Here is a 15,033-nt window from a genome sequence, read left to right on the forward strand (position 1 = left end):
TTAAATGTTTTTTTAAGTTTCCAGAACAGTTAAAAGCTATGTATAAAACATACTACAGCTTTCCAGCAAATTAAATGAAAAAAAGTTATACAACATAGTCATGTGTATGTGTAAACCTAAAACAGCAATCTACCATTTAAATTGACACCTCTCAACAATCAACAGGTTACAGTGTTACACGTTTTAATGAGCACACTGCTTGGTTAGTAAATGGATCTTTCGTCATTTCCCATTTTTCGGGGACAATGTGAGAAACAGTATTCCACCACTCTAATCTCCTGTACAAATGCATCGTTTCTGAAAAAGAAAAAAAAAGGCACTTTCCTAACAATCCATCATAGAGGCGCGACCAGAGCGCAGCGGTTTGAGGTGCTGACTGACGCCCTCCTCCTTATTAGCTCGTGCCCTAATGGAGGCGAGGAGCGAGCCTATTCAGCTCCACACCCAAAATATGAATAATGAGTACAGTGGTTATACCCCCTCACTGAAACTCAAGTTCAATCTAAATGTATTATTTAAAAAAAGCTTGGGGGGAATTGCTCAATTATTCAATTGAATAATTGATAGGATGATAGATTTTTAAAAAGATTTGATGACTGTGATGGTTCGAATTCAGAATGAACATGGTCATTGAATTTTTCGACAGATTTTGACTCTGTGCCACCATTTTGAGTTTTGGGAAAAATTGCAATTTTAACGGACAATACCTCTACATAAAACGCTGTGGTCGATTTCACTCTCGCATATTTACTTCAGATTTTCCATGCGCCACTGTTCCAAATGTTCCTCTTGTCAAAGTAAGCATTATTCATTATGAGAATCTTTTCAAATCCAGATTTTTCAAAGCCTGAGTACATAATATTCTAGCTGAGCCAAAAGTGTCTTTTTTTTTTTTAATTCCTTGAACGTTTTTCTGTGCTCAACAACCTGTAATGCCTTATAGGCATCACCTTCTCGGGTGTCAACATGAATTGGGTTTGTCGAAAACTCTGCCTCATTAACATAGTATTTGGCTAACATATTCAATGAATCTCAAGGAAAGAAATATAGTAGATGACGCAAGAGCTGGACGGGCTACCTGGTTGTGTGCTTGACTGGGACAGGAAATGTTGTGTTTGCATTGTGTCTCATCGGAGAGGTGTTTCCAGGAACTCCTCAAACAGCTTCCTATGGATTAGCTGCCAGAAGCTTGCGACTGACAACATACACTGCATCATAAATGCAACTCAAACTTAATTGGGAAATTCATATGTATAAAGAGTTTGAGGCCTTAAAGGTTGCAAACTAATTCAGATTTTTTTAAAGGCAATTTTGAAGGGCAAAAAAAAACGCAAGGGTTGTTTGCTTGTGTAAAGCCATTGCAGAAGGTGCACACGCTAATAATGAACAGCACCCTCTGCTGTTCAGTCTGTGAATCATCCTCTGGTCAAACCCAACGTTAAAAAATGCATCGGATGAGGAAAACCTTGAAAATTATAAACACACGACCTAGCTTTGGAACTCACACACACGCATTTCACTCACAGAAGCAGTGAGGAGAAAATCATGTTATCAGAAAGAAAATTACTTGATTTATAAATTATTTTCCCCGTACACTTAATACTTAAACACGTTTTTCCACTTTCTGTCAAATGAAAATGATTTCATATGTGCTCAAGGCTCTAATCACAACCAATCATGCTTCACCTGTCGGTCATGTGACATTTATTAGATGAACCATGGTTGATTGGCCGTTACTTGAGCCTTCAGCACGTGAAAATAAGTTAATAATTATATTTAAAATGCCCTATTTTTTCATAAAGGGATGGGAAATAAAAAAATGTTATCCATCCAATTCATCAATTAATTGACAAATCATCAACAGACGAATCCATTTTGAAAATAACCGTTCATTAGTGCCAAATTCTATCCACTAAACAAGCATTGACATGAACAGTTGAAAAGAACAAGGAATGGGAATGATCAAAGACAAAAAGTGGTCACGGCAAGTTACTGCCGTATCATTACAAACAAGCCCTAATAATTACATGAAACCACGGAAAACTGAACGATGGAAATCCATTTTTTACAGACACCCTCAGCACTGGGATGAAAAACGCAGCGGCAAATGTTTTCTGTAATAATGGATACCAACTGCACTCATATTTGTCACGTCTGCCAATGCAATGACGTTTGTTTGAATTTGTCGAGACACATGATTAGACATAATTCCATACAATCAGTAGTGGCAGCCGTGCATCAGGACTGAAGACATTTCATCTCGCTTGCTCGCCTTCTATTCAGCTCTCCAACAATAACACCTCCCCAATGAAAGGAAATTCCACCGCCTTCTCTGCCCTCGACTGAAACACACTTAATCCTGCTCTGGTAATGAGGTCACCTCACAAGCTACATTTCAGCCTTCGGATTTAGTGTGATGGGACCATATATCCTCTGTGAAAGTCCCAATTATTGAATTCAGGAATTAAGTACCACAGTAATCAATTATTTTAGGTAATTATGTACTACAGTAATCAATTAAAAAGCGGCCGACGGTCGAAAAAAAGTAACAAATGGGCCGTAATACACAAGAGTTATTGATGTTTTATTCACTTCATTTTTTGAGAATGATTCAAGCACTGGTTTGGTCATTGTGTTTTCCTTAAGTCAAATTGTATGTCATGATCGGACTAATTGCAAAAGACAGCGGTGGGCGGTGAGTTTTGGGTCTGGGACTTCACAAAATCAAACCAATTATCACCTTGAAAATGTATTGCCAGTAATAAACAAAGTGAAATCTGATTGGTTCAAACTCTTTAAAAAAAAAGTATAAAGATTTTGTTGTTTCAATTGTGCAGGGCTAGCAAACACGAGTTTGAAGGCCTTATTGAACTTTTACGCTTCTATGCTAACAGAAAGAAGCTGAAATCTGATTGGACCAAATAATAGTAACCCTCAAATGACTGTAGGCTGGCGCAGGCAACTCAAATGCTGTGACAATGAGAAAACAATGTTGGCAAGGCTTATGCATACGATATTTTACAAATGTATATAAAGTTTTACAGGCAGGTCAGTGCTTTTGATAATGTTCAGCCATGAAGGCCCTCACGGGACACCACTGGCAAGATAATCAAACAACTTTCATAAAGGACGACAGAAACCTGAATAATTACGACTGAGAGGCTGAAATTTGAGGATTTAGATCATTTGAAGAAAAACAATGACTGTAGATGATTACTCGAGCATTAAAATAGTTGCAGATTCATTTGATAATCGATGAAACGATTTATTTTGAGTAATGAGTAACCAGAAATATGTTATATTTGAGGGGTTGTTTTGGAAAGTTAGCATCTTGTTGGGAGCCCAAGTGAAAAACTGACAACACCCCCTCAAATAAGTGTTCTTTTTATGCATAGCAAATGTACAGCACTTTTAAGAGAAGGTTGAATGAGCTGAGGTTCACCTCCAAACAAATGTCTAAAATTTAAAACATTCTAATGTCAGTGCACCAAACTGATTCGGTGCTCATCAAAGGGTTAATGGATGTTTCCACAGATGCTACTTTTTAAAAATATATTTTCAAACCTCACCCCTGATAGAGAGCCACGCGGCTGTACAAAACCAACTTCCATCAGTGCCCCAAATCCGTCAGACCAGAAGATCAGGCAACGCGGCCTCGAGTGGAAATGACAGTGTGTCTGCAAGACACGTTAGCACCGGGAGGAAATTGGAAGTAAACAGATAGAAAAATGCAATCGCTGCTGGAAGCGGCTAGGCACAGGGGGCAGGAAATAAACTTGTAGTTAAGCTGATTACCCGAGCAGAGGCCGGGCCTCTCGGGCAGCCCAACTTCGCCACTACCAATGTTGTTAATTAGAGATTGTTCGGGGGGGAAAAAGGAGGCCTTGTCAGACTGGCTGTAGTGTTCGTGATGGCTGGCTGGAGGGGGGACATGCAGAGCTCTTAATTGGGCCTGTGTGGCGTATCGGTGGCTGGTGATGATTGCTGTGAGCAGGTGGCCGCGGTGGCAGCTCCACGCGGGCCGTCCCGGGCCAGCCTGTCTGTTCTCGTCAGGGCCTGGAACACTGAGCAGACAGCTCCTGAGCCCCGCGCTCATTACGCCAAGTTGCCCACCCTGTTGCCTAGCTACGCACCCACAGCCCCTCCATAACACTTCCTGCCTGGCCCTACAATGTAACCCAGAGTCATGACAGACCGCTTCAATTTTGTCCACTAATGGGAGAAAGGTGAATATGCCACTTCTGTCTCGAGCCTCTTCTGACACAGGAAGCAATGCAGATTTATTGTCTGTCCTGGTCAAGTAACCTTAATCCAAAATTACTTTTAAATTAAATGTTGTCACACAAAATAATTTCTGATAACACAATTTTGATGTTACGCAACAGACAACTTGTATATACATATTGTTTTCATTTCGATGTGGAAAGATATTTTGAATCGTTCTACATTGAAATTAAAACAATATGTTCCTGTCTCCCTCTTTTCTTGCACCATGCTTTTTGAAAGAAAATGCCTTTGGTCAAAACTGTTCAAATGCATGTAAGGAATTGTCTTGGGCATCAGAAATAATTTAGAGCTGCAACAATTAATACAAAAAAAAAAAAAAAAAAAATCAAGAACTTATCAAACTAATCTGTATCTAGTTGTGATCATCAATTAATCATTCACGTTTTTTTTTTTTAATTGTCGAAATAATCAAAGGAAATAAATTATTACTACAGTCCTGAATGAGAACTAACTATCCTTGTGTTCTAACAAAATGAAATCAGTCAGTCTTTTATTTGATAAAACGATTAACATGTTTGACAATTTCTGACTTTATGGACCAAACTAGGTAGTGAATCACAATCATTTTTAGTTTTTTTAAGTGTGTATTTTTAAATCAGATTTATTATTCAACAAAATAATCAATGGATTACTTAATTATGAAAATAGTCATCAGTTGCAACCCTATCTTCATTGATTTAAACTCCTGGTGACTGCAACTTGGCCACTAGGGGACAATACAAAATATCCAGGAAGACATGAAAATGACTTCCATCTACTACAAGTGATTTGTGACAAAGCAACGTTTAGTTGTTTAATTGCAAGGGATAAAGACAAGTAATTGTTTTGTAATTGTTTGTGTATTGTTATATTCTATGTCTACATGTGCTGATGCACCATTTGTGTTCAAACGTCTATTACTTTAGTGAGACTACAATATCAACCTGTTTGACCATCTATAGCATTTTGCATTGTGAATTAGCATTAAAAAAAATCCCTACTGATAAAATACAACCATTGACCTCTCCTAATTAAACACAACAATAGAAAGATCAAGTTAAAACTTATGTCTTATTTTTATACACAGGGCGGCCGTCATTTTTGCCGTTTGCTGAGCAATGCAAAATGATTGCCATCTAATCACTAGCACCTGCACAAATGGATTTCATAACAGTATTCTGCTGTACTCTCGGGGTTCATCAATTGTTAAATGTATATTGCTTGAGGACACGGGCCTTCAATCACTGCATTTCGACAGCAGTCGACAAGTTTCCTGATTCAGTGGAATTTTGATGATCTTTATGAAGTAAAAACAAATCCGCCACATTAAGACTGACTTGGGAGCGCGGCTGCGCGACGTGGTCAGGAAACAGTGGAACGATATTAGATGTTGCACAGCTTATTCAACCCAAGAAAAAACCACTAAGGGTCTCTGTTGATTTTTTTTCCCCCAACAGAGAGCAGATCTTTAGACTAGCTGTAAAATGAGATGACATTTTTCATCCAGCCACATAAAAAATGACAAGTTGGAATACTATCAAAAGCAACAATATTATCTAATATGCACTCCCTAATCTGGCAATAATAGATGGCACTTATATGTCTGGAGATTATGGTTTAAATAAACATTTTTTTTTTTTTTATTACGTGTCTAAAATCTGTAATCAAGTTAATTTAATCCAATCAGCAATAAACCGATGACAAGCAGTCCCCAAAGTAATGTCGGCATTCCGAGTGCAAAAAACCAACGTGAAATACATCATAGCCGCAACCCAGAGTTTTGCAAACATAAAATAATAACCCAAAGCAGTCCAAGCAAAACCATTCTGCAATGTTGACCTGGTTGCTGAAGCTGGACTATAAGGGGAAAACTTCATTCATCATCATGCCTAGAGGCCCACAGCACTGGAAAGTTGAAAACGGGTTATCATTAGTCACGGGCAGCTCCAACGTCTGGAATGTCTCACTTTGTACACTCGGGATATCGGACAAGATGGGTGGTGTTCGCGGAGATCAGGCCCGCTCTCACGTTGGGGTGATCAAAGCGAGTGGAGTTAGTACGACAGCGTTCACACACAGCTGTGTCTTCTCTGGGTTTGCACTTGGGCTGCTGGTGCGATAGCTCACAGTGGAAGTGCCTGTAAATAAATGGTTTTGTCACCGTGTTCACACATTCCTCCAACAAATGAATCCTCTCAGCCTTGCGACAACATTAGCATACGTAGCCATCCTCGCAGTTGTCTGTTGAAATTGTGTCTTTACACTTCTGGACCTCACAAATGTACCACAGGACATCCTGTTTGCTGACCACCAAAACATTTATTTGCCATGTTGGACACGTAACCTGATTGAATGCATGAAGGTGAGAAGCAGAATTTTGGACCCAGAAGCAGAAATGGAAAAGTGAAAGCTCTTCAAACACAAAAATCCAACGTGACATCAGCATCCATCAGAAAGTAGTCCTCTTGACATGGAGAACTAGGCTCAGAAAGTAAACTCTGAAACAGGGCTCAGAATACTGGACTCCAAAAGACTCTGAGACTCTATAAGACATATCTGCTTCTCGTCGGCTTCCATGTAGCTACGGAAGCGACGATAACATCACGTGACACACCAAAGGCATGCTGCGAAGGCCACCTTCAAAATAATCACACCAAATAATATCTACTCTATTTCTCTGAGTACAAGTCAATTTTTTTTCCCTCATTTTCAACCCCCATATTAGAGGGGGTCGATTTATAACCGCAAAACTCAAAACAGAACAATTTTTTACTTTGATATTTTACTTCATTACAATAAAATATCCAACAAGTGACTTTTGTTTCCAATATCTAATCAAATAACAAGGTTTCCATCTTCCATTCTAATGGTTTGTATGCCAATCAAAATATAGATAAATATTAGCAGTTATGGACCACAAAAGGCCATTTTATTACAATGAAAAACGTATTAAATGAGGGATTATCAGTTTGAATGCTGTGTTTAAACTCATGGGATTGCAAAAAACATATTGTAATTTTTGGGGGGAGGGGAATTCCCCTGTAACCTGCCCACCCAAACAATTTATTCACATTGTGATCTTTGGTGCTCTGGTGACCCCGCCCCACTCCCAAACAAAATTGACAAAATGCAAAAAAGTACTAATTAAGGGCTGCTTTTTTACGTTAGCAATGAACTTTGGAAAAATCCCTCTTCATAGAGCAAAGTTACTAAAAACAGAAAACGATCAAAAGTAGCTTACATATCAAAACATGGCTGGGCAATATGGCCATTAAAGGATTTTACACAAAAATGATTCCTGATTTGAATTGATTTTTCCTCCCTTCTATGAAAAAAAAAAATATCTACAATGTCAATTTTTTGTTTGTCCTCCGGAACTGGCTTTTTGTAACCTCGGTTAACCAGAGGCAGTGGGCGTAAAGCTATGCTTTGAACTAAGGAAGAATCAAATAGGAAAAATGCCTTTTTCCTTATTACTGAGATTTTTCAGTCTGACCCTATCCAGTAATTGCCTCGTTAGAGATCAAGGTTCTTTTTGCTACTATTATTGACTTCAGTTAAAGACAGTGAATAGAAATGTACCTTTTTCTTTTCTTTTTTTTTTTTTGAAGCCATGGTCTTTGTTAGCGGACGAGTGACAATCAGTCAGAAACTTCATACTGAGCCAACGTAGCTTTCAGAGAAGAATGAGAGGAATGTGAAAAGGTCTTTGTAGCCAGTATTTGCTGTAGATGAAATAAGACATTTTCTACTCGCACCAAGAAGAGCATGAAAGGTAAGCAGTGTAAAAACATTCACATTTCCAGCAGCTGCATTATCTAAGGTTTATTAGGATTCCTACTGCAAAACTTGACCGAAAATTATATTTTGTGTGTTCATTCCCTCGTTCAGCCTGAGGTAAAAGGAGTCAAAGGGATTTATCTTACCCCATTCCGATGCATCTTTCATCACTTTATGTGGAAAGGCAATTGGGCGTTTCTAACTGACCAATAGACAAAAATGATGGATGGAATCATTACAGAAAGCCAACAGTAGAAAAATAATTATTTTCTTCTGGATGGTCTGACATTACAAGCGTGTTTAACTTGAGGTATCAAGGGAGGTGAAGGACCAGCCAAAGAAACCAGCCTGGGGGGTGCTACAGGGACAAGGAGCAGGAGAGAGGAAAGGAAAGTCATTAATCACGCTACAGCCTTGTTCTGGTGGAGGTATCCTTGCTCGCTTCATGGAGAAAGGCCAGCGGAACAACAACGCTCAGTACGGGTGGTCAATTAGTTTACAAATTTCACTTGCGATCGAGGACTTCATTCCGCCTAGTCGGCCCGAGCAAACCGCATCATATCGGGGCCAAATCCTCATGCCGTGACCCGTGGCATTCCCTTGCCTGCAGCGTGAAACCGCTCGTTCCATTTCAGCTCAGCCTCCATCGTTTTTCTGCGGTTACATTGGATCGCCTTACATCCTGGAACTGCCAACACATTAGGCCTCTGTTCAGTTTTCCAGGCATCTGTCCTTTTCTCCAAAAATACACACACTAACTTCCCAACTTCCATGGGATGAAAATATTTGGCAAATCTTTTCCATTTTGTACAATATATAAGAGTCAGAACAATGTGGATTTTTTTAGGCAGATGCCAATTTTTGGCAAAAAAAATAATGATTAACGATTATATGGTCGGTCAGTTTAAAAAAAATCAGAAGGAATAAAATAGCATTTATTTCTACCAATGCATTTAAAATAGAGATGCACAACATTTTCTGACATTAAAAATTTGGGGCAGAAAATGGCAGAAAACCTGTTTTTGGGTTTAAGCTGAATGACAAGCAAAATCGAAACAATTTGTCCAAAAACGATGTTGTGTTCATGAAGAAAAACAGCAAATATCAAAGAGAGCAATGTCGAGCTTGTACTTTTTACCTGAGCGTACAAGGAAGACAATCGAAATCATGTCACACACCAATGGCATGTTGCCAAGGCAGCAGAGCACACCGATGTACAAGCATTCACATTCACACCTAAGGGCCAATGTACATGCACGTTTTGGGGAAAGTGGACAGAAACCGGAGTACCTGGAGAAAACCCACATAGTTACGGGTAGAACATGCAAACGCCATACAGAAAAGCTAGAGCCAGAATCAAACCCATGACCTCTGCACTGTGAGGACATGCTAACCTCTTTTCCACCGTGCCACGTCCCCTTCGTATTCTTAGAAACAAAATGTTTTACTTGACTTTACATTTACGTGAATCTATTTTTATTTCATACGTTTTTCACATCCAGCCCATTTTTTTACTTATATATCCGGCAGTGAATGAGTTAGTTTGTTCACCGCCAGTCCAGTAAAAATCGATCGTTGACGTCTATAGTCGTCAATGGCAGTGAATGAGTTCATGACATTCTGCGCCTTGCCCCGTCAAGTCATCCAGCAGCAAAGTATGCGTCCATATCTGCGTGTCTCTCATACGTCATGATGAGTGAAAACAATCCTGATACACTGGTCAGAAATGTGTGCGTGCAAACATGCACGACCTTACTGTATGTGTGTGGGAGTTCGGAAACGGATATGTAAAGGCTGAGGTAGTTCCTTGGAAACAAAGGCCCCCGAATCACATGAGTCTTTCCTTTCACAGGCGCCCAAGGCTCCTGTTCACCTCGCTTGGAAGGCTTGAGAGAGAACATCCTGGAGCTGCCACCCCCTCGTTTCCCTTCACCTGACCTGAAATACATCACGGCAATCAATAATCGTTTGTGAAACACCAGCAATTCTTTTGACAATGTCGTCATAATGTCCACGTTGGTTTCCAAAGTGAAATGTGCTCACGTTCTACAAAAACAACCGTATGACCTTTCTAACCTTTCACTATTACAGCAAGGGCTCTCGAGGTATCATCTTTCACTTTGGATAATCAACTTCCCTCACTCTTCATCCCTGCACTTTTGCAAGACTCTTATGCTTCGTTTTAATGGCCCGACTGCGCTGTTCAAAGGTCACCCCCCTTCTCTTTTATGTTCCCCCGCCTCCTTTCCTCCTCTTCTTTTGGGAGGCCCCTTTTCCAACACGCCCAGCACGGCCAGCATTCCACAGACTGTGGGAGCGCCTTCAAACGCTGCGCAAGCACAGCAGACGGCCGCTCACAGCCACATGGAGGGCGACAAGCCACGCTAGTGGCTTTGATTGGGGAAAGAACAGTCGCAGTATTTGTGATGACAAGGAGAAAGCAACTGTGTCTGGGGTGATAACTGCCTCGACTTAGCCACTTCCAAGCTACCGCGCCGAAATGCGGGTACCACGGCGGGGCCTCTCGTGCCGGTGCCGGATTTGCCGGCAGCTGCAGTGGCCGCGATGGGTTCTCGGGGCACTTCTTCATCTGACCTCCCCAAATCCTTCAGGTCACCACTAAACTGACACACAGCTCCAGTTTCAGTCTCCCAAGCAAAGCCAAGTGCAATCACGTATGGGCCTGCACATAGATGCATGTGTGACATGAATGAATGGGCCGAAATATATATATATATATATATATATATATATATATATATATATATATATATATATATATATATATATATATATATATATATATATATATATATATATATATATATATATATATATATATATATATATATATATATATATTCTCTCTCTCTCTCTCTGTTTATGTGTGTGTAGTGCATGAATGTACATTCTTCTATTTTTCTTTTATTTACTGTTTATTCAATAAAGGAATTCGAAATAGTATTAGATAGCAGATAGTGGAGAATTAAGCACATGTGTATGTCATGAGTGTGTATAGCTAATTATAAAAAGAAGCCAGATGAAAATGTGGAAATGTACGGAGCACCAGAAGGGCTGTAAACCTCAATTTTAAATGTTGACAGTATTTGCATAAATCCACGCACGTTATGTCCTTAAAAAAGTTCAATGTAGGAGGATCCAATGTCCACAACCCTCCAAAAGAACTATACCATTGTATACAACTATCTTAACATTGTAACATTGACTGATCACAAGACACTTATTAAGGCAGTGCACTGAATGATTGGTAGGTTTGGCAAAGATTCCTGCTCTTCTGTTGATATACGTATATTAAGAAAAATAGACAAGTCAATTGCTCCTCAGGGCAGGGATTCGACTAGTCTCCGGTCCTGTCAGTGTGATGTGATTATTAATGCTCACATCTGGATGGATTTGGCCGATTAAGAACCTAGCAGGCTCTATTTCTCTAAAATTCTTTTGGAGACTGATTAAGAGGCGTTTTAGGTCTCTTTCACATCAATGAGCACCATCTGTGATTTATTACCTTTTCACTCGTTCTCCTACAGGGCGATGCAGAGTGAAGATGAAGATCTGCACGCAGGCCTGAGAAGGAGAAGCGGAGGGGAAAATTAATTGTCTGCCTCAGGAAATGCAATTTAGATATTGGCGATAGACAACTTGTGGTCAGAACTAATCACACAATGCATCAAGGTGGAGGTAGCGTCAGCTGACATGCTTGCTTCTGAGGCCTGGCTGGTGTGAAATTTGTTATTAGCTTTTTTTATGTAAGGTTCCCACTTGAACGTTTAATTCGGAATACAAGTCCAAGTGCGTTGATTGTCGAGGCCTGCATTCAAACTACCAATTTTGTTAAATGTGAACAACAGTTTACTACTTTGGCAGCAACATGTTCCCCTTGACCTCATGTTTCAACTGCAATAAATGTAAAGTGATTGTTTCTGACTGAGTAAAACACTGAGAAGAGCCGAAAGACTTGCACGATTTCCACTGTCCATATTTGCGTTTTTCCAAAACTGTGGCTTAACGCGAGATGTCGCCAAACATTAAGCAAAGCAAACGCTGCACTTATGTACCTTTTGAATGGCGCACATTCAATTTACTTAAAAATGTGCTCAGTAAAATGTGTAATTTCATTCCGATGATAAGGCAAATTTCTCAAAGGGAAAACGATAACGTCTTAAGTTCAAGAAAAAGTAAACGAACTCCTGTTATGGGTTGACGATTGTGAAAATTCCTATTACGTGGAACGAATATACGCGGAAGTGACATAAGAATACCGGAAGTAAACAGGAAGTGGGGTTTGCTGTTGTTGGCTTCATAAATAGCGCATTATTTTCAATTTAGAGATTACCTGAAACCGTTTTTTTCCATTCCAGCCACCCGTTTCCCCGTAAATATGCAGCCTTAAACACTACAGACAATAAAGGTAACGTTGATCTTCCAGTTTTGGTGATGCATGAAAAATACGACGTTTTTTTGCGGACTAAATAGATTTAATCTAAATTCCAAACAAACGACGTTTACATTTTAACCAAGTTTAGTAGTGTCACAATTGCTCTCTTGGGCACCGTTACGTGTGTTCAAAAAGTGAAAAGTGCTTAAAATACAACCATCTATAAATGTAAAACGCATTTTTGTATTCATTTATCCGCACCATTCATTTGCACTCCAAACATGTGTAAACATCAAATTAAAACATTGCAACGCATTCTGTCTAGAACATAGCATGCTGATGTACATTCGGAATGGTCGAATTATTTAGCTTCTTATAATATTACTCATGATCTGAGTCATAGCCTGTTCACAGCATTTCTGTAGGAACACCTTGAGTTGATTTGTGAGATGTGTCAGGAAGGTTTCAGGATTGGTGTTATGAACGGTATATTTTTAATCCAAATTACAAGATTTTTTTTTTTCCTTGGAGAAATCCTCCTATAATCTGCTCTGCACTTTTGGAAGGTTTCTTTAAGAGTCTTTGATATCCTCATCTTCTTCGACATCTTGATGTCGTCCGCTTCTTTAATGCCTCGTACATGTGATGCACCATGACAAAATTGAGCCTAATCTTTTCTAATCTCAATTTCAGTTTGTGGAATGCTGGTTTAAAACTAGTAAAAATGCACAGCCGTCTACAGGAGTTGAAAAAGGAAGAGGAGACTCTCCTCAAAATCAAAGTCATGCTACAAGACCAGCTTAACAGGTTAAAGGTGAGCGTGCGCTTTAAATGGTCTTTCATTTGTGGTACTTGTGGTTTATATGCAAAATTTTGTATGTTCAATCTGTGTTGTAGTTCGAAGAAGGCGCATTGAAATCCATCATTAGAGCTCAAACTGAGGAAGTAGCACCTGAATTCCCGTCTCCAGAAATAGAGGTGTCCGTTCATTAGATTCAGTGAGAAATCCAAGGAAAAGGTTTTCTCTAAATATTGTCTTACTAAACCCTAATTTCTTCTATTTTCAGGAGGTCAACCTGGACGATGAAAAGAAGATTAACTGCACCAAGCTTCTGCTGAACACAGCTGCTGATTATGATATGGAAGAGGAGGAGGAGGAGGAAGAAGATGAGGATGAAGATGATGAAGAGGAAGAGGAGAATGAAAATGATGATAATGAGTTTGGATTTGTGCCTGATGGGGATTATGAAGAAGAAGATGATGGCGATGATTACTGATCTTATTATCTTCATTGCTGAACGGGACCTCAATATTTAAAAAATCCAACAACATGTTATATAGTGTAGATGTGTTTATTTGTCCACTGGTAATGTATTTTCATTTAAGAAGTCTAATTTATTGTCACTTGTACTTTGTTGGATAATGGATTCAAGTAGGAGCGTCTCGATACAACGTTTTCCCTTCGGATATGTGTGTTGTCTAATATGATATTGTTCTGATATCATATCAACTTTTATTTTTAGTATGAAATGTCAGGAAAGCCTGATCAAATTATACAATTCTAACAAAGAATAACACTCAGCCTCTGTAGGTATGAGAAAAGATAAGATGTAAAATTTAAATCTGCATGCTAGATCCAGATGCTGCTGGATAGAAGAGCAGGAGTGGTGTCTGGAATGGACTGCTTGTATATAAACCCTAATATTGAAGAGTTTGGATGCAGGCTGATGTACTGTAATCCTGTTTTTTTGTTTTGTTTTTTTAAGTTTTCTCAGCCTATATCCGACAGATGTCCAAACTCAATATTGCAGGGATGGCCAAGTCCAGTCTTTGAGAGCCAAAATCCAGCCTGTTTGAATATTTCTCTTCAACCAACACCCCTGAATCAAATGAGAAGATCATCTGCACGCTTCAGAGAATCCTGATAACAACGCTGATCATTCGAATCAAGTGTGTTGGCTGGGAAATATTAAAAACAAGGCTGAATCGTGGGTCTTAAGGACCAAACTTGGCCCCCTTGCAATATTAGATCATGACATCCCCAGATTTAAGTGCGGTGCTCATACTATCCTCTCCACTACGTAGTGAACTGTTTAGTGATTTTAATAACTGTTATATGTTCTTTGTTTATTGCAGGGGTTACGTTCCAGAATCTCCCAGAAAAGTTTTCTGTTTCAATTGTAGTTTTAAAAAAAATTGTTACACCAAAATAGCTTCGGATGTTTAGGTGCTTTTTTTTCTAGCAATTTGGCAGATGTGCCACTTATCAGCTGAATACCACAAATTAAAGGTTAACATGTGCCTGTTAGCATTTAAAAGTATGGCTGGGCCATACTGTATATAATTAGCATAAGCACATAATGACCATTTTGTATGTTTTTATGTTCTAGAAGACTGTTACTGATTTGCATTATACATTTGTGATGTTGATGATAGTGAATGATTTTCATATTAAATAATGTGTAAAACCATTCTTGTTCTATTAGTCTTTGTAAATCCAATACAGCAAATCACAATGTTTTCATTCTTTCTGTACTCTAGGCCAATGGGTTATGCAGTGTAAACACTTTCTGCTTGCAAACCATTCAGCA

At 39.2% G+C, this 15,033-nt stretch overlaps 1 protein-coding gene across 1 annotated transcript; it reads left to right on the plus strand.

Annotated features, from left to right (window-relative positions):
• The first annotated feature begins 12,326 nt into the window (after nucleotides 1–12,326).
• On the plus strand, nucleotides 12,327–14,913 carry snapc5 (small nuclear RNA activating complex, polypeptide 5). The gene is made up of 4 exons (XM_088416536.1): nucleotides 12,327–12,475; nucleotides 13,136–13,256; nucleotides 13,340–13,420; nucleotides 13,510–14,913. The coding sequence occupies exons 2-4, from the start codon at nucleotides 13,167–13,169 to the stop codon at nucleotides 13,717–13,719; spliced, it is 381 nt and encodes a 126-aa protein (XP_088272662.1). The 5' UTR covers nucleotides 12,327–12,475; nucleotides 13,136–13,166; the 3' UTR covers nucleotides 13,720–14,913.
• The last annotated feature ends 120 nt before the right edge of the window (nucleotides 14,914–15,033 follow it).

This window comes from Hippichthys cyanospilos, chromosome 6 (assembly GCF_059441005.1).
Source record: "Hippichthys cyanospilos isolate Australia breed blue-spotted pipefish chromosome 6, RoL_Hcya_1.0, whole genome shotgun sequence".
Taxonomy (NCBI): Eukaryota; Metazoa; Chordata; class Actinopteri; order Syngnathiformes; family Syngnathidae; genus Hippichthys; species Hippichthys cyanospilos.